At 50.4% G+C, this 22,136-nt stretch overlaps 8 protein-coding genes across 8 annotated transcripts; 3 read left to right on the top strand and 5 right to left on the bottom strand.

Moving 5' to 3' along the window:
* Positions 1-241: 241 nt before the first annotated feature.
* AA0111_g8547 (hypothetical protein) lies at positions 242-1,021 on the top strand (the record flags this gene model as incomplete). The annotated part of the gene is made up of 1 exon (XM_028655006.1): positions 242-1,021. One exon carries the CDS (start codon positions 242-244, stop codon positions 1,019-1,021), a length of 780 nt encoding a protein of 259 aa, XP_028504048.1.
* An 801-nt stretch (positions 1,022-1,822) lies between these two features.
* On the top strand, positions 1,823-3,040 carry AA0111_g8546 (hypothetical protein; the record flags this gene model as incomplete). The annotated part of the gene is made up of 3 exons (XM_028655005.1): positions 1,823-2,682; positions 2,752-2,945; positions 3,003-3,040. 3 exons carry the CDS (start codon positions 1,823-1,825, stop codon positions 3,038-3,040), a joined length of 1,092 nt encoding a protein of 363 aa, XP_028504049.1.
* A 1,003-nt stretch (positions 3,041-4,043) lies between these two features.
* Positions 4,044-5,694, bottom strand: AA0111_g8545 (hypothetical protein; the record flags this gene model as incomplete). Its single annotated transcript, XM_028655004.1, has 4 exons — positions 4,044-4,496; positions 4,545-4,889; positions 4,935-5,351; positions 5,401-5,694. The coding sequence occupies 4 exons, from the start codon at positions 5,692-5,694 to the stop codon at positions 4,044-4,046; spliced, it is 1,509 nt and encodes a 502-aa protein (XP_028504050.1).
* Positions 5,695-6,064: 370 nt separating this feature from the next.
* AA0111_g8544 (putative zinc metalloprotease) lies at positions 6,065-7,569 on the bottom strand (the record flags this gene model as incomplete). Its single annotated transcript, XM_028655003.1, has 2 exons — positions 6,065-6,936; positions 6,990-7,569. The coding sequence occupies 2 exons, from the start codon at positions 7,567-7,569 to the stop codon at positions 6,065-6,067; spliced, it is 1,452 nt and encodes a 483-aa protein (XP_028503872.1).
* Positions 7,570-8,542: 973 nt separating this feature from the next.
* AA0111_g8543 (hypothetical protein) lies at positions 8,543-9,406 on the top strand (the record flags this gene model as incomplete). Its single annotated transcript, XM_028655002.1, has 3 exons — positions 8,543-8,545; positions 8,596-8,874; positions 8,930-9,406. The coding sequence occupies 3 exons, from the start codon at positions 8,543-8,545 to the stop codon at positions 9,404-9,406; spliced, it is 759 nt and encodes a 252-aa protein (XP_028503993.1).
* A 2,024-nt stretch (positions 9,407-11,430) lies between these two features.
* AA0111_g8542 (hypothetical protein) lies at positions 11,431-12,243 on the bottom strand (the record flags this gene model as incomplete). The annotated part of the gene is made up of 1 exon (XM_028655001.1): positions 11,431-12,243. The coding sequence occupies one exon, from the start codon at positions 12,241-12,243 to the stop codon at positions 11,431-11,433; it is 813 nt and encodes a 270-aa protein (XP_028503994.1).
* Positions 12,244-14,035: 1,792 nt separating this feature from the next.
* On the bottom strand, positions 14,036-17,662 carry AA0111_g8541 (Nitrite reductase [NAD(P)H]; the record flags this gene model as incomplete). Its single annotated transcript, XM_028655000.1, has 4 exons — positions 14,036-16,558; positions 16,607-17,146; positions 17,198-17,348; positions 17,403-17,662. The coding sequence occupies 4 exons, from the start codon at positions 17,660-17,662 to the stop codon at positions 14,036-14,038; spliced, it is 3,474 nt and encodes a 1,157-aa protein (XP_028503995.1).
* Positions 17,663-18,781: 1,119 nt separating this feature from the next.
* On the bottom strand, positions 18,782-21,606 carry AA0111_g8540 (Nitrate reductase [NADPH]; the record flags this gene model as incomplete). Its single annotated transcript, XM_028654999.1, has 4 exons — positions 18,782-19,677; positions 19,729-20,824; positions 20,874-21,132; positions 21,185-21,606. The coding sequence occupies 4 exons, from the start codon at positions 21,604-21,606 to the stop codon at positions 18,782-18,784; spliced, it is 2,673 nt and encodes an 890-aa protein (XP_028504047.1).
* Positions 21,607-22,136: the final 530 nt, after the last annotated feature.

Below are 22,136 nucleotides of genomic sequence, written 5' to 3'. Positions count from 1 at the left end.
TATAATCCTAGCTTTGCGCAATTCTATCACGATTTGTTGTGGCTCTACAACCTCATCTTTTTGACTATATTGAGTTGTTGGGGGTGTTCATCGAATGATGATGTTCATCGAACGCACGGGCATTGTAGGTCTTGGCGCTTCCCCGCAACTTTCACATGCGAAGACGTTCGTCATTGCTTGTACAAGACAACGAGTCGACGCCATGTTGCTTCGACTGGGCTCATGCAGCGTGGAGCTCAACATGTGGAACCCAGTCTACGCCCTCACGCCCCTGATACTACTGTTCATCTCCATCCCGCTCGCCATCTTCGCCGTTGTCACCACGTCAGTCGCCATATCGCTGCTCTCCTTGCGCGCATTGGCCGTGTATTGCCGCCTTGCAGTAGCCATCGTTGGAGCATGGCTCTCCCCCTCGCCGCCGAAGCCCATGCCGCTTCGCCGTTCCTCTCTCATGCCTTCGTCCGCCCGACAGTCTCCGACCCGACAGCGCCATCGCCGGGCCAGCACGGCCAGCACGACATCTTCACAAGACACCGGCGTACATTCGGCACACACGTCGCGTCTTCTGAAGCACAAGAATAAATCTCTCACGGCGCTCATTGGTACAAGCGAGTTGACGCGCGACTTCGAAGGTGTGGGCGGGTGGAGGATGTCTGGCGATGATGACGAAGAGGCACTGTGGATGGGCATCAACTCGAGGCTTCAATTGCCTGCTGAGACGCCTACTAGGAGACATGCTAGAAGCCTGACAGGCGGCGTGAGCCCAGGCCAGAGGTGGAGTGCCGGCTCAGAAGCGTTCCGGATGAGTCCGGTGCAGAGCAGGGCGAGGACACCAGTGCGCTTTGCCATCGAAGACGAGTCTGGCTATTTTCCTATGCAGCCAGTCTCCGCCAACCGCCGTTCAAGCGTCGGTTCCGATTCTATAAAACACCACAAAAGAAGGAAGAGTGGCAGTGGTGGTAGCATGTCAAGCACTACCTCGGTCCCCCGAGAACCCACAACTTACGCCCTCCATGGCTGAACACGAAGACCAGGCTGACACTGTCGCGCACTATTCTGATCGGCCATGACTGGCTGTCATTACCGCTGGTGCTATAGCCGCCCTTGCCGTGATCGCCAAAACCAACGGGCCCATGGTCCAAAAAAACACACACGAGAGCGCTCGCAATCTTGTTGAAACGCTTCCACGATATAAGGAGCCACCATCATACAAGTCGAACAACAGCTTCTAGTACGCAATCTAGAATTTGCAGCTGACCTGGTAATTAGCTCATGTTTGACTTTAACGACAGTATGATGTTGTGCCAGGCACTGAACGGGGTTCGACATGATGATAGAATGTTCAATGACAGGATGAGCTTTATCACTCCTACACTTTAGCCTATCATTGCAGAAATATCATGTAGGAGAGATTGGTCGGATTGGATGGAAAATCCATTAGGCAAAGTAGAGAGGCTTTCCATCTTGCAGTGTGGATTGTGTATATCTGCGGCACTTTCAACTGAAATTTACTCATCATATCGTTTCACAGGCATGGTACCGCTCACGCCCCACATACCAATGCTGCGAATTGTAGAGTGCAATGCTGACAGAGTTCCGAAACGGTAGGTTGAAGTCGTACAACATTCAGTTGACCCCAGGGCTTGCAACTCCCGGACCCCACTACAATCAGCGTTAGATTAACTGCGCACTCAACAGTATTTGATTGTGGGTTGAGCTCAAGGGGTGTAGAATATCGGCGAGGGTGACATGTATACATACGACTTGGCTATTCTGCCGTGTCTCCTTTAGCTTCTCCGTGTTTTCTTCTTACGCCATCATCATGGTACGCCCCGCGATCACAAGAGTCTGCACAACCCTCTCTTTCTTTCTACTCTTGGTTAGTCATGCCTCGAGCCAATCTCCATTGGACAGACCACCTATGCTACGCTTCCAATGTTCGCAACTCGTCGTCGAGAGGTTAGATCCCCTCGTGAATCCCAACGTCGCCCCATCTCCACATCTCCATCAAATCGTTGGCGGAAACTCCTTTACTGCATCCATGCCACCGGTAACACACGACCTCGCCAACTCTTCCACTTGTACCAGTTGCACCTTCTCCGAAGACTTCTCAAACTACTGGACCGCAGTCCTATACTTTCGTGCACGCAATGGCACCTACAAACGTGTTCCGCAATTCACTAGTGAAGGATTGAAGGGTAACGGAGGCATTACCGTATACTATATACCAGACATGGATAACCAAACGGCTGTCACTGCCTTCCGTCCCGGATTTCGTATGCTGATCGGTGACGCAACAGCGACCACCCAAGTATCCTCTGCACGCAAAGTGTGCTACCGATGTTTACCAGAAGTTGGCGAAGAAAATCGCCTTAACTGTGTAGATCCGGATGCTCAGACATTCCCCAAAGGTTTCTGTCCTGGTGGAATACGCTCTGTCATTACCTTTCCAACTTGCTGGGATGGTGTCAACTTGGACAGTCCAGATCACCAAAGCCATGTAGCTTATGCAAACGGCTCGCTGGATACCGCCGTTGGGCCCACGGGAAATTGTCCAGAAAGTCATCCCGTCGCTATACCGCAGGTTATGTATGAGGTTATGTGGGATACAAGGATCTTTAATGACGAAGCGCTGTGGCCTGAGGATGGAACACAGCCTTTTGTGCTTAGTACTGGAGATGCGTAAGTCACCTTTTGCCTTTCTCTTCCTGCCTCTTATACATCTCTAGCATACAAAGTATAACGCACCAGATCTGACTTTGTCATCAACAGAGATGGGTTTACCCAGCACGGCGATTACGTCTTTGGTTGGAAAGACGACTCGCTCCAGCGAGCGATGGATGCGCGCTGTACCGGAGATGTTTGTTCGGTGTTAGACTATCAGTCTACCGAGGAAGCGATGAAATGCACTGTACCACGGACCATTGACGAGGATATTGATGGATGTAAGTTCATGCACGGCACCCTTGTGCAGTCTTCAATTAGCTGACAGCTTGACCCAGGGTTGACCGAACTTCCGGGAGGACTTATGAAGATCTGATGAGGGCTGTAATGAAATATTTTAACATGTTGCAGATGAATCTATCGAGAAATTACTAGTGACATGAAAGTGTAGCCCCTACACTCGAATCCTCCGGTGTATATCCTGTGAGTGATTCCAACATGTGCAATTCAGCCTTGCTGATGGCATCACCGAACCAGATCATAAGTTTGAAACGATGATCATTATCGCGAGCCTCCGCTATGAGTACAAGCTTGTTGAACCCCGGTAGAAACGTGAACAAAACAAAGCTTTCGCCATCATAAAAGTTAAGGTGATCACATGCGTACGCTGCTCGGATAGTTTGGCCGATCGCTAACAGCTTTTCACCACGTTTCTCCAAACGCTTCCAGGCCGACAATGTGATGATTCTCGAGTTGGTGTCTTGATATATCAGGTCTTCTGTCGGGCTGAGTCGGTTGTTTTCAGACGTTTCCGGTTCGGCGGCTGAGGAGGTATGTATTCCGTGTAGATCAGTCTTCGTATTTGGCTTTCATATAAGGTAGCTGCCAGGGATTGCGCCATGCCTGTGATGGAGCATGAAGAAGCTTCATACGGGGCTGAAGACATGAGGTCGAGGTAGATGGTACTGGCGATAAGAGATCAAAGACGGTGAACAAAGGTGCGAGACCGTAAGATTTGATTCCGCAGTGCCAAATGCTCCTGAACGTGTTACCATCAGAGTAACCAGAGCGAGTTAAGATTTTCAGTCGAGTCACGCAAATGCAATTTGACGTCAAAGTTGAATTATAGTTGGTGCAGTGTATTGAGTGTTGATGTTGGTAAACATAAAGTTGAAGCAAGTGGAACCTGTATAGTCTGTACATTATATAACGACTAAAGAGATGGAGTCCGCCTACTGGAGTGGAAGGATGCATGGAGAGAGGTTGCAGTCCCATCTGCAGATGGCTCCAGGCATTTGCACTCACTAGCACTACATGCTGGTTTTCCAGCTCTGAGATGAGCGCGCTTGCCACGATATTTTCCTGATAATGTTGCCCACTTAGCAGCCCCAAGCCTTCGTAATGGCGTGTCTTCCGGTTTCGATCAGGTCGAAATCTATATTAAGCCACCATTTCCGCGGCTCCTCTGGCCTTGATATAGGTATGTCTCCTCCTATTTTCTTTTTTCCTAGTTTTGGGAAGCAGAGCCATAGTACCAAAAGCACTACGAGAACAGTGAGAATTGTGGGCTGCAAGACACCAAGACCCTTTGCTTGAGCCAGTGATCCAATAGCAAAGGGTAATGCAGCGCCGCCACCGACACCGATTGCGGCAGCAAACCCGATCACGGAGACGTGGAGATATGGCGGGAGAGCTTTTGTTGTTGCAACGATGACCGCTGGGAACAATGGGCCAAGGAAAAACCCTTGTAGTGCAACAAAGATAGCTGAGACGTGAAACGACGGGACGAGCCAGAACATGAGTTGACAGAGGATGGCGATGATGATATAAACCTGATATAGAATTAGCTTGTGCATCCACTTTTCCAATTCCTACCATACCAGGACAGCAAACTTCTCACCAAGCTTTGGAGTGACGAAGCTCAAAATAAGACGTCCGGCAGCGATGCCAGTCCAAAATCCAGTAGCGACAATACCAGACTCAAACTCGCCACCAGCTCGTTCTCGGCGCATGAAAGTCACGATCCAACCTCCAAGCGCTCCCCCAGCTCCAACATAACTAAAGAGAAAGATAGAGGCCACCCAGGTGACGCGGCTCTTGAGCGCTTGCTTAAGACGGCCTTCGCCCGCTGCATTCGTAGCAGGGTTCTGTTCGCGATACACTTGACCTGATCTTGACCAAAAGGCCCAAAGAGATGTTGCAAGCTCAATGGTTGCTCCGCCAAGCTACTGAGAGTGAGTAACGGTTCACGCGCGGCCTGAATGACTAACCAATATGTAGTAAAACTGGTACCACTGCCATCCGCGCTTTGCAATCAAGCTTGTAGCAGCGAGCGGACTAAGCAAAGCCCCAAGAACATAGAAGCCATGCAAGAATCCTAGGACCTCATTCGCATTGGCCAGACTACTCGCCCAGGCATTCCAGGCTGCGTCCTCGATGCCGTTGCCAAAACCAGAGAATATAAACAGAACCACCAGGACAGGGTAGGGCGGATGTAGGGATATGCCTATATAGGCCACAAGGTGGCAGATGGGCCCAACGAAAGCAATTCCGCGCTGGCCAAGACGGACGTGCAGCCAGTTGTTGCAAAGGGCGGCACTGACATAGCCACCCATTGGAGAGAGAAACACCAGGGACACCACGACATAAGTGAGATTGTAGTAATCTTCAAGATAAGGAATGATGGCCTGCGTAAGGTCAGCATCCTACGTGAATAGGAAGGACAGGGTTGCTCACACCATAAGCGGCATCATTCGCGCCCATGATAGTAAAGGCGAACAGAATAGCAAATGTGCGGTATATATTGGCCTTTGGATGGTTCCATCGTTCAACTACTGACACCGCAGTTGATGGCTGAGGAAGGGACTCGATCGGATCGATGATTTTACTTTCTTCGTTACCCAATACACGTCCTTGGTCTCGCAATGCTACAGGCACTGTAGATTGCAACTCGATGTTCGTGTGTGAAGTACTACCTGAAAGTGTATTGGTGCTTGCTGTGGTCTGTGTTATAGTGTTAGTCGGCGACATGGTTAAAGAGACTGTACAACAAAGCCGACAAGACCGTAGGAGGATACTCGCGAATCAAGCAGAGATAGGGGATATTCTTGGACAATTGTGTCTTGCGCATGGATTATATCGCTCTGACCCAAGATTTGCATGTCTGCTGTAGCTGGCGACGCTTGGCGCATACGTGCCGAAAGCGGAGATGCTTGCGAGGGCTGGCCTAAGAAATCGATCACGTGTAGTTACCATCTTAGTATTGAGAGCCCCGCCAGTCTTCTAGGGAAAGATATACGGGAAAATATACAATCTATTGCATCGTTGGATTCAAATTTTTCATCCCAATGACGCGCATCAAGACAATTTCCTTCTGTAAAGCATTTCGGATCATCTCCCTCTATCCTGGAAAAGGATAGACAGCAGGGCTCTTATACCCGTTCGTTCCGACGGCCCTTACGCCAAAGATAACATTGTCCTTGCTAAGCGGAAGAACGACTGAGCCGACCTTGCCAACATCGAGCATGCGAGTCCACAAACTTGCTGTAGTGGATCGCCATACAATCTCATAGCCTGCAACATCTGTGCTGTTGGAAACTATCCACTTGATGCGCGAATCGTTGTCCAAGACTGTGGTATCGATTGTAACGTTGCGTGGCATCGCAGGAGCCTGAGACAGGGACCAAAGCGTCGCAAGATTGACTTTACCGACACGTGCTGTGAAGTCAAAATCGACAAATTCAATCAAATCGCCGTAAACAGTGCCATTTTCGGTACGCAAATCTTGATGCTGATGAGCAAAGTTCTCGTTAGGCTCTGTGTACCGGATGGCTGGATAACCCGCCTGGAGAAATCCAGTATGGTCGCCTCCGCGCAGGAAGCGATCTAAACGGTAGATGATGGCTACGTTCATGCCGGTGGCATTGTTGGCAGCAACTTCGGCAGAGAAGCGCGCAAGCTCTCGTGCCGGACTATCGTTCTCGCCACCAATTTGGAGGCGTCGTGCTGCAGTGACGTTGTTCTCGGCAGATAGAGGAGGAACACCTTGTGCGAAAGCACGAATAGTATATGGATCTTTCTGACCTCGATCCCCAGTTGAAGAACCAACAATATCGCAGTTAAGCATACCTTCGACATTGGTGCTGGAGTTCTTGAGGGTTTGTGCGAGATAGGTCGAGCCATATAAGCCTTGTTCTTCGCCAGATACAGCACCAAGAATAATCGTTGATTTCGGCTGATGCTTTGCGAGGACACGCGCGATCTCCATCGCAACTTTTAGCAAAATCAGCCATTGTTCTCTGAATGTGCGTCCAATATTAACTTACTGGCAACTCCGCTTGCATCGTCGTTGGCTCCAGGAGAATCGGCTTCATAGTTGAGGACATCCGTAACGCGACTGTCGTAATGTCCAGTCATAACATATACTCTGTCCGGGTTCTCACTTCCTTTGGCAGTTGCTAGCACATTCGAGATGTACACGGGAAAGGGGATTCTGCTGGCCACTCCTTGTAGATAGCTTTGTACTTCGACAGTCATCGTGCCATTGCTCTCCGCGGCATACTTACGCATCTCAGAAGCTATCCAGTCTCTTGCTGCATCAATCCCGCGCGTCGAACTGTTGAATGTAGCCAGTGTATGGCGGGTTCCGAACGAGACTAACTTGGTGATTGTGGCTTCGATGTTGGCTGGGCTGATCTCGTTCACAATGGCTCGCATCTCATCGTCCGGTACTTGCGGAATCAGCTCCACGCCAACGTTTGATGGAGGCCATGCGGCATTAGCACAGTCGGTGTATGACTCTGCATTGGCTGCCACTGGCAATGGAAGGTCGCGGCCAAAAAGAATCTCATGCGCGCAGGCTGTCGAGAGCAGCGCGCTGCCGAATAGAGCCGATTTGAGGTACATTGTCGATGCGACGAATAGCTAGTTACCCTTCCAGATCTTGCGTTGTGGATTGCCGTCTTATAGTGATGACTAGATGGCTTGTCGCCCATGGCGTGAGACGGCACGCTATAACATGGATCCGCATATCGGAAGCAGCACACAACGAACTTCCCATGCTAGTTAGCATACCGGGTGTACGATAGACGCTGCTCATCATGTTTTGCGATCTCTTTTCGAGATGCACCTGTTCCGCGGCTCGGCAAGCGTTGATACCCAGGCTTGCTACATGCCGACAGGGTAGATGCTTACCAGAATAGGCAGGTGGAATGGAGAAGACGACGTCAACCACGGGACATTGAAAGCTTGAACACGCCAAAGAGAAGCCGATAAGGTGCGGAGCGCTGTGCAATGACTAAAGGGACGTAAGAGATATTGCCACTAGGCAGAGCAGACGGTTGTGGCTTGTGCAGATACATACGTACAGCAGCAGACATGGCTGGGTAGCATAGGCATCGCAAACACGCATAGCGATAGAAGCTTGAGAACATTCTAGTCTTCTGTCTTTACAAGACGTCGTATTGTACCAGCAGTCGCGGCATCGTCGAGGAATTCAGGCTAGCAGGGAGCGGCTATCTGGGTGCTTAACACTTGGAGACGATATGATGTACTTGTCGAAAGTTACAAGGCCCGGGAACTTCACGTGGTGTCTTGAGATGAAGCTGAGATTTATATGCTGCAACGGAGTACCCAGATGTCAACCTCTAGGAAGTGAGAGGGCCTCTAGGTATGCCGCTAGCGCAGACAGGCTAGAGGCTTGGCAATTCACCGAGGTTCCAGCAGTCGAACTTCGCGATGATGCAATGTGTCAAATCACGAAAGTCTGCCTACAAGGCTGCAACATAACACCAGCTGCTACAAACATCGCGCTAAGACCCAAGCCTAATCGCAGTGCCTTTGACTCGTTGAAACATTGCCGCAACTTTTCAAATCCACAATGGTTTGCTTCCCCGTTCACGTTGGTGCAACACAAGTTCACATCGCACACAGAACGCGCTCTTCAATTCCGCCTTACGGCAGTCGACGTCGATACGAAAAGATCTGGACCAGTTTGCCGACTCGGCCTCGCCATCACCACATCTCCAAGCCCAACTGAACGCGTCGTTGACTTCCTTTGCACGCACCATCGACGATTATGGCAAGCTTGCAAAGCAAGAACCTGTACAGACCAAGGCAGAAAAGGCCCAGGAGCGATTGAAGAACTTCCGAGCTGAACTGGAAGAATACAGGGCCAACTTCAAACGGATTAAGAGTGTAAATGAGGAGATCGTACGTTTCGAACCAGCGTCCTTGGATCCCTAGCTGCGGTGCTGACTAGCAACAGCAAAGTACAGAAGCGCGCACAGAACTGCTAGGCCGCCGTCCGCACAACACTGCTACGCCCGAAAACCCCTACGCACAACCTAATCTCTCCGCCCAACATTCGGCCTTTGCACCCTCCCAACCCTACAACCCCAATGCTCCCTACCGACCGAACCCATACTCTGCTGGCGCACCTCAAGGCGGTGACTATGATCGCGAGGGTCATGTGCTGAGGGAAAACACCTTCTTCAACAAGACGTCTGAGCAGTTAGATGAGTTCCTAGACAGAGGGAGGGCTGTGCTCGGCGACCTGGGCCAGCAGAGGGATATGCTCAAGGGCACACAGAGGCGGCTTTACACCGTTGCAAACACCTTGGGTATTAGTGGTGATACCATACGTATGGTGGAGAGGAGAGCGAAGCAGGATAAATGGATCTTCTGGGGTGGGGTGGTGGTCTTTTTCCTGTTCTGCTGGCTGGTCATCCACTACTTGAGATGATGGCATAGCTATAGTGAGGTGTACAAGCGCTCGACATGGTCTTGGACGCTCAGAGAAAATTCGAATTAGCGACGCGCATGGAGCATAATGAACATTGCAAGTATCTGTGATACTTTATGCAACAACCGGATACAGTAACGCAGTGGTAAGTTTCTACAGACGCTCACATCACGTTGAGCCTGGCTAACCGCTCCAGCCACCAACAAAGATACCCTGGCATAACTCAACCAGGGAATCAGACACAGCAGTATACATACGATTGGCGCACAATGACGACGACATGAAGTCCCAATTCTTTCGAAGCTCCAAATTCAGATCAAGTAATCGAGCTTTCGGTCTATGTGGTCAATCTTCATGTTCATCTCCTCTTGCTGATACTGCATTTTCTCGACCTCATCGAAGCGTCCGTTTGGCTGAACCCATTAGTATGCGAGTTGAAGTTGGCGATGATGACGATAATGCTGCCGGGGACGACCAACACACAAAAGCCGATCCCGCAAGTATACAGCTGGATCTTCGAATATCAGCGGTGCCCTTCTTCGTGGATGGTTGAGCAGCGAGTGGTGTTGCGCTTGCAACATGTATCTCATTATAGTCTTTGCGTGTCGGTCGTAGTACGCAGGCAGCAGCCTGGGCTCGTATGCTCGATCGACGAATTCGAAGAAGCAGCGCAACAGCCCCTTGAGGATCTGGTGGGGTATCAAGTCTCGCAATTCAACGATGCCCATGCACCACTCTCTGAATAGCTCGGGTTCTTCACCGTGAACGATCTCCCAAATAAAACAGCGGAGGAAACTTGCCATAGATTCCGCTAGAGCTTGCGATCGGCTAAGTCGCGCTAAGAGGCAAAAAACCATAAAGTGCTCTCTGCTACGCCGAAGACCTGTGGTATTTGCGACACTTAAGTCCTTCCTAAGACGAAGTTCAATGCTTCTCTGCAGAGTCTTTCCAATAGGAGGGGCGAAAAGAGGGTTCAATTCTAGCTGTGTCATAAAGTCGTCCAAAACTGTTATGATCGTTTCAGCTGTAATGGTACGGTATACCTGGCCATCGAAAATACCGGTCATCTGTCTAACCAGGCCACGGGCGTCAAACCTATTGAAATGGACCAGATGGTGGATTTTTGGAAGCCATCGCTCCAACTCGCTCAGCCGGATTTTGAACAAGCGGCCGCTACCGAGGTGAATGACGCCGATATCCTCCATGAATTAGCCGTGTGGAGTTTGAAGATTTGCAGTACGTATGAAGGGATTCTGAGAATGCTTGGAGGGACTTGTGGTCGCACAGGAACGCCCAAAGATCCTCTCAACGGTTCGCTGATGTCTTTATACATCAAAGGTCGGTGAACAGCAGGCTGACACGATCCTCTGCGATCGATCGTTGGTCAAGCGGCTGAATTCAAGTGTCGTACATGTTTGCTTCGACGATGCGCGTGGCCGCCTCATAGTATTCTAGCCAATGACTGTCGATACCATGGCTCAGCTTGGCTCAGTATCACTGTGATATGATAGCGCAAATCAGCTTGCTGCCTCCCTTTCACAGGCAGAAAAGAACGGGTTGTATACGCAATAAGTAGGCTAAATCTTTCAGTCGGCCGCGATAGTATACCATTCAATTCGCGTTTGAAAATCCTGAACTTGTAAACCATGGTAGGGAAGGTAGAGGGTGCTCAGTATGCTATATAACGCTTCTACCTAGCAAAACACAAACTATCGAAATTGCAAAGAATACCTAGATGACCATGACGTAGGCCGTCGATGCAACACCTCGCTAAAACGCTCATCTGTCTCCTGAATCATAGAAAGTCTGAAGCCTACCCACTGAAAGACCTTCCAACAATCAATCCGAGCCTCGCATCCCGTGTTGAACCATTTCAACCCTCCCCCTTTGCCAAGATCAGACCCTCAATACTAGCAACTGGGTGCTCGCTGTTTTGATCCGCAGCTAGTCACTACGACAGCCCACCCCAGAACGATAGATTGATCTACTCTATGCTCAGGATCCAAAAGCGCCGCTCTTGATCACTAGTGATAGCTAGCAAGTAGAAGGTCAAGCTTTCCATCGACGTTGTTCAACTTCATGTTCATTTCACTCTGTTGGTACTGAAGGTTGCCGAGCTCCTCGAGATAGTCGTCTCTCGGATAGCAAATAGGTGAAATGACTGGCGAGGTCCAGGCAGAGCTGGGATATGAGGGACTGGCGAGACGCATGTCTGCGTTGTGACGATGTCGAGTTGCTGGTAGTGACCGAGCTCTGTGCCCTAGCCATGGCAGTGCTAAGGCGCGAGGGGATCGACAACGATGCATCTCAGCGTATGGAATCATCGCGAGTGCTTCAAGACGCAAATTGGGAGGGCCTTCCATCAATTCCCGGATCTTTTCGAGAGCTTTGCGCCAGTCTCCGTGGTATTGCTGTGACTCCTGCATTAAATACCGCGTTCCTTGCGACCAAAATCGAATCAAGGCTTCAGCAAGGTAGATGGATTGACCCTCTGATGCTAGGTAGGCCAAAACAATGAACATGTGCCGCGATTTTCTAAAGCCCCTGGCCTTCCACACCTCTTGCATGTCTTTCTGCACTTGGTTCATCAGAAAACCAACTACACGTATCCGTGTCTGGCCTTCCAATGGAACGAGACGATACTCCAGTTGTTTGAAGAATGCGAGCAGCGTGTGTTCAATGTCCTCTCGCGTTATGCCATATCTTCCACCAATGCGAGTGTTGATGTCTTCCACGAGATCACCGTCAAATCCGGACATATACGACAGCTGAGGGAACCAAGCCCGAAAGGTGCTACCGTCCACATTGACCGTATCGAAGCCAACGTTGATCTTCATGTTTTCGATTGCAGAGCTTTGAGTGACGCTAGTGGAGAGGTAATGTGGCCGCAGGCTCGACAGTGGATGCTTTGATTGTTGTTCAGCAAGTTGATTTCGAAAGAAAGCAGTAACCAAACCAGAAATTAGATACTATATACTCATAAAACACCGGTGAGAGCGTCGTTACTTTACATGTGTGCTGACCCGCCGTGAAGGCATTGTTGGAACTCCGCACCACTTCCATGTGCCACAAGGGGATCAAGATGTTTGCTTCCGCGATGACGACGAGAGAACCTCAGAAAGCACGCTGACCCAATCTAACCTTGATTTGAAGCATTATCTATGACACGTCATCTAATGCGTTCGGAAATTGGTTCCAAACTGTGGAAAACCAATCAAGGAGTATGGCCCATACCATTCTCAACGTACACTCGGCGGTCTGCCTTGTGTTACACCCTGATGTAACCTCACTCATATTCGTAACGTACCAACGTCAGCGAGTCTGCGTTGTTGGGCTCATTCTCTTAAGATTCATGAAAACAAGGATTTCTAGATACGCCTTTTCCGTTAATCGATTAGTTGAGATCGGCTAGGAAGCATACAGGATTTCAACAAGAGACAGTGTACATTAGATGTCAAGTGGAGCACTGTGCATCCTCACACGCTCGCTGCGGATAATTTTGATCGCTATCTTTTGCATAATCTGGTTCCACCATTGCTACACTGGCGCACTTGGCTCAAGGTGGCCTTCAAGGCTCAGCGTACTGGCGGTCAGCATGGCTTGAGCTTTACGTGAGAGCGCGCCAATACCCGAGCAAACTATGATACGATGGTGGGCGGACACTTTCACGGCTAGGGGCTGTCCAACGTGATCCAGAGAGTGACTAGTCTACAGTAGGTGCACCCGCCCCGCCAATACAAGGCTATCGCCACTAACCGATCGAACAAGCAAAGCCAGATATCGTACTACTTAATGCCAGGGCTTTCGACACTGGGGTAGTGATGCGAAATAAATCATCTGATCCAGAAGATGTCGCGCCTGCAATAAGCTGATTTCTTGGACACTTCCCGTCTGATTATGCTTAGGAACGGATGCTACGACAACGACTTTACACCCACCATACTCTAATTTATACATTTAAGAGCTATGACATCCGACATGGAGCACCAAGCGTCGTAGAACCACAAAGAGAGCAGTGAAGATCTTGTCGGGTACCATCGTGAGCATAGTGCCAAACCACCTGCCGTTGACTGCACCCATTATCAAGGCTAAATAACTGTGGATGGGACGGCTTCTCATGTAATCAGGGACTGGGATTGCATCCACTTTGAAACAAGACATTTGCGATCGAGTTGATGGCCATACAGAAGTGAAGACTATATTAGTGCCAGCAACTACATTGACGTCGCAGCCAATTTGAACCAAGTTATAGGTACCACATGTATACCAGCACCATGGCTAAGGCTGACGTATCTACTATGTGTGATCATACGCGGTTGGAAAGCCACCTGCCACCACTGAGACGAGAAACCCCTAACCCATAGTGCAGTTTTCTCCTGGCACTGCCATCATGCGGAGGCTGAGGCGATCGCACGATTCCGGAAGTAACCATTAGAGCCGATGACGACAAGCAAGACTCTCATGTGTGGAGGCACTAGCATCCTGCACTGAGAGTCCAACGTACAGCGCATGAGAACAAAACTGCAATCGAAAGAGTCATGTACCAATTCATCTACATATCCAATCATGGGAATCATACAACAAACACCACGACGCCAAACCAAAAGCGCCCTGAATCATACACGGGAGCTACCAGTCTAAGCCTCCAGCGCCCCTCTCTCCACCAGCGAGTATTTGCGCTGCCTTTGCCTTCTCCCCTAACCCACCCTCAAGATGAGAAACCTGCACCCCCTTCCTCCCTTTCAGTTGCAGCCTCTGCAACTTCTTATCTAGAGCAACGAATGGATCTTCCGTCTCGCTCTTCTTGATCTTGAACTTACTTGTACCAAGTACACTGTCCAGCTCCTCTACACTAGGCAACTTGACATACAGCCACCCATCACCGCGCTCCTCAATAGGGAAAACAGCGATGTTGACGCTCTCATCGTTGGCGCATTTTCCTGCGTTGTCGCCCGATAGTTCGTAGTTGCGCTTATGGTACGGGCAGCTGACCCACAGTTTATTGTTGGCAAGATCGTCGCCGATAAGACCGTCGGAGAGGACGAAAGCACGCTTGTGCGGGCACATCTGCTGAGTACAATAGTACTTGCCACGGACCTTGAAGACAGCGAGTTGGGTGTCGCCGCGCTTTATGGCCTTACTATCACCCGTGTCGGCGTCTTTGAACTCTTCGGCCTTGACGAGGGGTTGCCAAGACAATTCTGTCCATTTTGTGCCACGGAAGTCTTCTGTGATCGAGTCTTTAGGCCAGTAGGATGGACGTTCTTGACCACGCTCTTGGGTGGGTTCAATCGTGTCAACGATGGTCTCGGAAGTGTTTGCGAATTGTGAGAACCAGGAGCGCTTCTTGGGATCCTTGAGAACTTCGGTCCATTCGCAGAAGAAGGTACCAACAAGGTCTTCCATTTGCTTCTCTAGGTCTGCGCAGATGCCTAGCTTGTCTTCGAGGATGACCTCCTGTAGGTACTTGATGCCGCCGGGTAGGTTCTCCATCCAGCGCGCTGTCCGTTGAAGCTTGTCGGCTGTGCGAATGTAGAAAGACAGGTAGCGGTCGAGAATGGGCACCACATCATCCGGTGGGACGTCCTTGGCGAGAAGTTCCGAGTGTCGAGGCTTCGCACCACCGTTGCCACCTACGAAGATGTTGAAACCCTTCTCAGTAGCAATGAGACCAAAGTCCTTGTTCTGTGCCTCGGCGCATTCACGTACGCAACCAGATACTCCACCCTTGATCTTGTGAGGCCCACGGATGGACTTGTAGCGCTCTTCTAGACGCACTGCCATACCAACACTGTCGCCGATACCGAATCGGCACCACGTGGTTCCGACACATGACTTGACTGTTCTTAATGACTTGGCGTATGCGTGACCCGACTCCATTCCACCATCAATGAGTTCTTGCCAAATATCAGGGAGGTCTTGTTTCCGCGCACCAAACATATCGATACGCTGACCGCCCGTAATCTTGGTGTAGAGATTGTACTTCTTCGCAACGGTACCGATAATGATGAGCTTTTCTGGAGTAATCTCACCGCCAGAAACTCGGGGAACGACGGAGAACGTGCCGTTCCGCTGGATGTTGGCCAGGAATCTGTCGTTCGTATCTTGCAGACCTCTGTTGTTGACCTCCAGTAGATGCTTGTTGTACAGCGAAGCGACAATGTTTCCAATAGTCGGCTTGCAGGCCTCGCAGCCCAGGGAATTCGGATCCTTTCCGGCTTCCTTCATGACAGCGGCAAAGTCTTTCAAGCCCTTCACATAGATGATGTTGAAGAGATCGGCGCGGGAGTACTCGAAGTGTGGGCAAAGATGGTTCTTGACCTCGTTACCCATAGAAGCCATGGTCTTGTTGAAGATTGTTTGCACAAGTGGCATGCAACCTCCACATCCGGTGCCGGCTTTGGTGCATGACTTGACGTCGCCGATGCTTTTGCATGTTCCGTCCTTGGTAGCATTGACTACATCGTCTTTGGTGACGTTGTGGCATGAGCAAATCTGTGTGTCGCCAGATAGATCTGAACCGTCATCATCGCCCTTCTGTGCACCCACGATAAGCTCGCTTGGCGCCATCTCCAGCTGCTTCTGGTTCTTCACCAGCGGCACGAGCTTGATGTAGTCTTTCGTATCACCGATCATCATGCCACCCAACAAGTATTTCCCGTCCATGGTAAACAGATATTTTTTGTACACCTGCTGGAACGGGTCCTTGTAGGTCAGCGCCTTGACAGGTGGTGGTGCCGGCCCATCCGTCAGGTTCTTGACGCGATCTCTCGGCGTGGCTCCGTTGGTCTCCTTTTTCTCGGCTCGTTGCCGTCCAGGCATATTCTTCGGCCCATCGCGGTCTGCGAAGAAGTCACCGAAACTTGCCACTTCAACACCAAGCAACTTGAGCTTAGTGCTAAGGTCGGGAGCTTTGAATTTCCGGGGCGCGTGCGCTTTCGCTTGAGTGAGATTGAAGGCCAGGACGTCTGCCATCTCAACACCGGGAGCGATGAGGCCGAACGTTTGGTTCTCCCAACTGGCACATTCGCCTACAGCGTAGATGTCAGTTTGCGAGGTTGCTAGGTCGGGTCCGACCACAATGCCACCTCCTCGATCAGCACATTTGATGCCTGCTTTACGGGCGAGCTCGTCTCGTGATTTGATACCAATCTGTCAGAGTCAGTTTCCGCTGCTGGTTCAGAATTCAGGAGTACTTACCGCAAAGCATATACAAGAGCACTCCATCTCGTCACCATCCTCAAAGACAACTCCCTTGACGAAGTTATCCTCTGTGGTCAAGATCTTGCCCACTCTCTTGCTTAACATAACGTCCAGGCCTAGAGCTCGGACCTGCTCAACAACCATACCACCAGCATCCCCATCCAGTTGTCTTGACAAGACCCATCGATTCCGCTCAATGAGCTTCACTTTTGCGAAGTCTTCAAGGTCCATCATTGCATGTGCAGCTTCCAAACCTAGTAGACCACCACCTACGACCGTGCCTGTAGTACCTTTCCTTGTGGAGGAGAATTCAATCAGTCTTTGAAGGTCCTCTATTGTGCGGTATACGAAAACACCGTTTGCGTCGTGGCCGGGTGTATGTCGAGGAAGAAGGGCGTCGGATCCTGTTGCTAGTACCAAGATATCGTAGGGTACTGTTTCGCCGGATGAAGTCTTGACGTTCTTTCCGGCGGAGTCGATCTCGGTAACGAGGGTGTTGAGGTGATAGTTCAATGAACCTTCTGGCATCGACGCATACTACACCGGGGTTAGCTATAAACGCCTTCTCTTGAATGTGCTAGAGCATACCCATTCCTTGGGGTTGAGATATAAGTTCTCAACTTGCCGATGTTGGAAAAAGCTTGTCAAACCGACCCGGTTGTACGCAAGATGTGGTTCCTCGCCAATAACTACAACATCATACTCTCTCCGCTTAACGTCATACTTCATGAGTTTCTCGCTTGGACAAAGTCAGTGTCTTCTTCCTGTTCAGCTCAGAAGACGATTGACTCACATGAACGCTATGCCCACCATACCCAATCCAACAACCACGATCTTCTTCCGTGGATGTTGATCGTTGATCTCGCCCTTCTTCTCTAAATCAGCTACCTTCTCAGGCAGCTTGTTGGCTTCCGCATCGTTCCATTCTGCATTGGAGATGTTTCCGTCCTTCGATCCCCATGTTGCTGTGATATGGCGGTCGCCGGGTGGTGAGTGTGATTCGCCGGATGAGGGCTCGATGCCTTGTGTGACGATTGGCTCCGTCTCGGCCATGGTGTAGTTTGGGGCCGCCGAAAGCCTTGGGTATCTAAATGCTACAATGAAAAAGGTTGTGTGTGAAGCAATTCGTCGTACTAGTACACTCAATCAAGAGGGCACAAGATGATACCTCAGTCAGTAAGCATACACTGTTTACTCCAAGAGGTGTAGGAAACAAGACTTGAGAGGAAAAGAATATGCAGAAGACAAGAGATAGCTCTAACGAGTAAGATCGATACCTAGTTGATAGACCTCAATACCTGCAAGCTACAACTCCGTGGCACGACATCTCCCGCAAGCTCACCCAACACGCTTCATCTCTCCCGCGCCAACCCTCGCGCCACAATGAGCATAGATAGCCCAACTACCGATCGAACCACTCATCTCCAATCACGCGTGCCCCGCGGTGTTTACGGAAATGCATCGTGACGCAGCGGGGTTCTATGGTCCCCCCATGCCCATGCACTGGGCCTGCAGAGCGCATCCTAGCTCCCGTTCCGCGGCATGCTGTCAGAAAGCGTGTAAAGTCGACAAGGGTACAAGAGCGCGTCCAGTCAAACAATTGACATTTCTCATTATCGTACAGAAATGCTGCAGGCACGAAGTTCTCCGTGGAGATTAGAAGAGTTCGCGTGATGTGGGCTCTATGTGGAGACGCGTCGAGTGGCTGGACGTTCCTTATCGCAAGCTAGGCGGCTTGGCGACAAGGGTCCCGGCTCGCTTCGTTATCAGGATTATCTTTCACGGAGATGCGTTTTGATGTTGCTAGGTTTCCGGCAGATGTCATTATACAGGTGGTGTTTCGTTTGACGGTGATATGAAGGGCAGGATCGAGATGGAGGAATGGAGTGCCATGTCATCGTTAACTAGTGCTCGTTTCTCGCAACAAGCTAGGACCTAGGACGCAATGTCGCTAGGTGCCATACTTGTGCCGCTCTACCATTAAGAATCTAGGAAGCTGATCACCCAGATATGCTGTATGGCTCGAGTTAAATTCGTTGCGCGTTATTCTATGAGCCATGGCCCTATGTACAATAAGGAAGTCGAAATAGGTGTATCCAGATGCTGTCCCCCAGCTCCAGACGTTATGAACGAAGATGCCGAAATCCTGAGTTGCCTTTAGAAATGAGCATATTAGAAGAACATCAACTCCTCGTCGCTCCAGCCCTGCTCATTTAACGCCTTGTGTGCAGCCTTCTCCAAAGCCTCCGGTCCACAAATAAGCACCAAGCTCTCACCCTCATCTTTCACGCAATGTTCTTGCAACAACGGCGCACCAATGCGCCCCCTCAATCCTTGCCAGTCCTCTGGCCCTTGTGTCAACGTATACAGCAACTTGCACCTCTCTGCATTATCCTTCGCAAAGTCATCCAGGTCCTCTCTGCACAAAATGTCCTCGACCAAGCGGTTGCCGTTGAGAACAGTGCAATGTGTGGTATCCTCTTTATCTTGCATGACAGCGCGCAAGACTTGGAAGATAGGCGTGATACCACTGCCACCACAAACCATGAAAAAGCGCTTCACTCTCCTCTCTTTACCATTGACAGCGCAGAGGCCACGACCAAGGTATTCAAACTTGCCGATCGGGCCTTTAAAATCGACCCAATGGCCCGTAGGAATAGAATCGAGTGCTTTCGTCATCTTGCCACCAGCACGGCCGGGAGTATCGGCGTAGACTTTGATCAAAACGTCGCAGAATCCCTTCTGTGTCGTTTGGCTGATGGGTGTGTAAGAGCGGATTATGGCCTCGCGGGTCACGGGGTCGCGGAGACGGATCATGAGATGTTGGCCGGTGGGAAGACCAAGGGCTTGGTCTTCGTGGTCGAGTTTGAAGCGGAAGATTCGTGTGTCCCAAGAGACCTTCTTCTTAGAGTACAGGAGTGTTTTGCGCCATGTGCGGGAGTCAAGGAAGCTAGGCCGCGGCTCGTTGGATTCTTGGACGTGTTCGCCTTCTGCTAGGACTTTACGAGATGCTTCGTCGAGAGTGCCGATGTGGTAGTCTGGCATCATGGCTTTGGCTGTCTCGCTATCTGCTTATTGTTAGCCGTCATCGTCGGACTCCATGTTGCTGCGAAACTCACGGATTGCCATAAACTCGTCAGTAGCATCTAGGCCTGCAGCGCTGATAATGCTCTGCGCACCACCTGGATGACCTTCCAAGAAAGCAGTACCGTCGTAGACTTCGCCGTTGACCACGAACCATGGGTTCTCGGCCCTGTCATGTTTCCGCAACTCATCGATCTCAATGATCTTGTCGACACTATCCTTTGTCATCTTGATCTCCTTTGCCTCCTCGATAGCAGCATGCTCCGGCTCTTCGCCGCCAATCTTCTCACCCCAGTATCCGTTTGTGAGATTTCCGCCAACCTTTTTGACGCGCTCCATCCAGCCACCAGGCATTAGTGCGGGTTGTGTGGGATGCTCGAAGCGGAGAGTATTGTCTTCTTTGTGTATGACAATTCGAAACCAAGGGTTGTTCATCATGCCCAGCACACTCCAGTACATATCCCTTGGCTGAACACACATCGCTTCGTCCATCACCCGCACCACAATGTCATCAGCCTCTTTTAGCTCGGCGGTGGCGATCTCTAGGTTCCAGAAACACCAGCAGAAGCTCGTCTCACGCCAATCCATGTCCAGTCTTCCACCGTAGAGTTGTCGGTCTTCAAATGCCCTGTACTTGTCTTCTGCGTAGTCGATCTTTGCGAGTCGCCATGTCTTTCCCTTATCCAGAGAAAGTTCGCAGCGTGTTACACGTCGTCCACCCCCACTATAGGCATAGCCGCGGACGTTGTACGATTCAGGACTCGAAGAGAGGGTTAGCTTCTCTTCATGTGCAGGGCATGCAATGGCTGAATTGGGCGACAGGTCATAGATGGCGTAGCGATCGTCCATCCACCATTTCGCATTCTTGGCTGCCTCGTCTGGGTCGACTGTCGTAGGGAGTACGCGGTTATCGTAGATGTGATACCAGTTATCGCTAGGCTCAGCCGTGATGATCAGCTTCTTCAGCCACTTCACACTTCGACCACCAATTTGACCCGGTATCACAGCTCTTAATGGCTTGCCATGATCAGGTTTTAGCATCTCGCCATTCATTTTATGCGCCAACATGATACCCCGATTTGGATCCATGACCCAGTTGAGCTTGACGGAAGTGCCATAGTATCCGTTAGGCTGTGCATAGTGTTAGACCTCGTATGTTGACCATCGACATGTGACTTACAAGTTTGTCAGCACCTTCCATGCACACGTATTTCGCTTTTCGCAATGGTTTCGCTCGCTCGATAATGTCTTTCATGACCACACCAGTAAATAGTGCTGTTGAAACACCTGCTGGGCCCCATGAGAAGCCCTTGCTCTTCCTCACTACATTCTGCTCTTTCCGCCTGTTACCAGCACAGACCAAAGTGACAGGATATGTGACGTTTTCGTATTCTTCCAGCAACTGTCGTAGAGTAATTTTGAGGGGATTTGCTACTAGACTATACGAGATTTAGATTCATGATGTCATTCTACACTTGGACGATAACATACCCTTCGACCGAGAACTCCCAATCCAGACACTCGGCGTCATGTACCTCCGGGACTGCACCATGGTTTCGCACATAGAACAGTTCTGGGCTGGTCAGGAAACCCTCATTGAATAGGTCTGTCAATGGTGCTTCGGTGTTGAAAGGGTGAACGCCCGTTAGCCGGATTAGTCTCGGATCTCGTGGCACATGCGCATCTGGTGTAGGCTTGTCGACATCCAGAACCTGCGGTGGGGTATTCGCTGGTGGTGGAAGCGGAAAATCTGGTTCTGACGTCGAAGTGGTGGACTTGCTGTCATCTCCGTCTACCGTCTCTGGCGGCGATGGCGGTAATTGTATCAACTTTGAAGCAGCATGTGGCTGTGGTTGGTGTTGATTTGCAGGAGGTATGGGTACTCCCGCCTTGTTCTGAGTCGCTACGCTCATGATGCTTGACTAAGAGATGCGGTACTGGAACTTGGGATGGATCCAGTGGATGGGTATGGTGCTTGCACTAAACGGGACGACTCTTCCAACCGAAAAGTTACGACAGGTTCATCAAATTGTGCTGGTGCTGCGAAAAGGGTATTGGTAAAGAAAGCAATAGACGACACGATGCTGAGACTCCAAATAGGTTTGAATCGGACAAAAGGCAGGAGTTGCAATCGGGGGTATCTGGAATTGCAGATACTAAGTCAAACCCAACGTGTTCTAAGAATGTAGTGGCACCCTTCAATCAGCTAGTGGGACCAGTCAACGTTGTAGTCAACGTCAGTCGCTAAATGGTAATACCGCGGAAACTCTACCTCGATCTGTGGGGAAATCCTCGAATCATGCATTCCATCATCATCCTAGCTCTCATCGAACGCCAGGCTCTGATCATCTCGAATTACTTTACACACTCGCATGCGACCTTATCTTTGACGTTCGTATTGGGGATAGCGCACGATATGTGTGGCAAGGGAGTAAGCGGGCCT

This window comes from Alternaria arborescens (assembly GCF_004154835.1).
Source record: "Alternaria arborescens strain FERA 675 chromosome Unknown contig_21, whole genome shotgun sequence".
NCBI lineage: Eukaryota > Fungi > Ascomycota > Dothideomycetes > Pleosporales > Pleosporaceae > Alternaria > Alternaria arborescens.
This window is presented reverse-complemented; position numbering and strand designations above follow the sequence as displayed.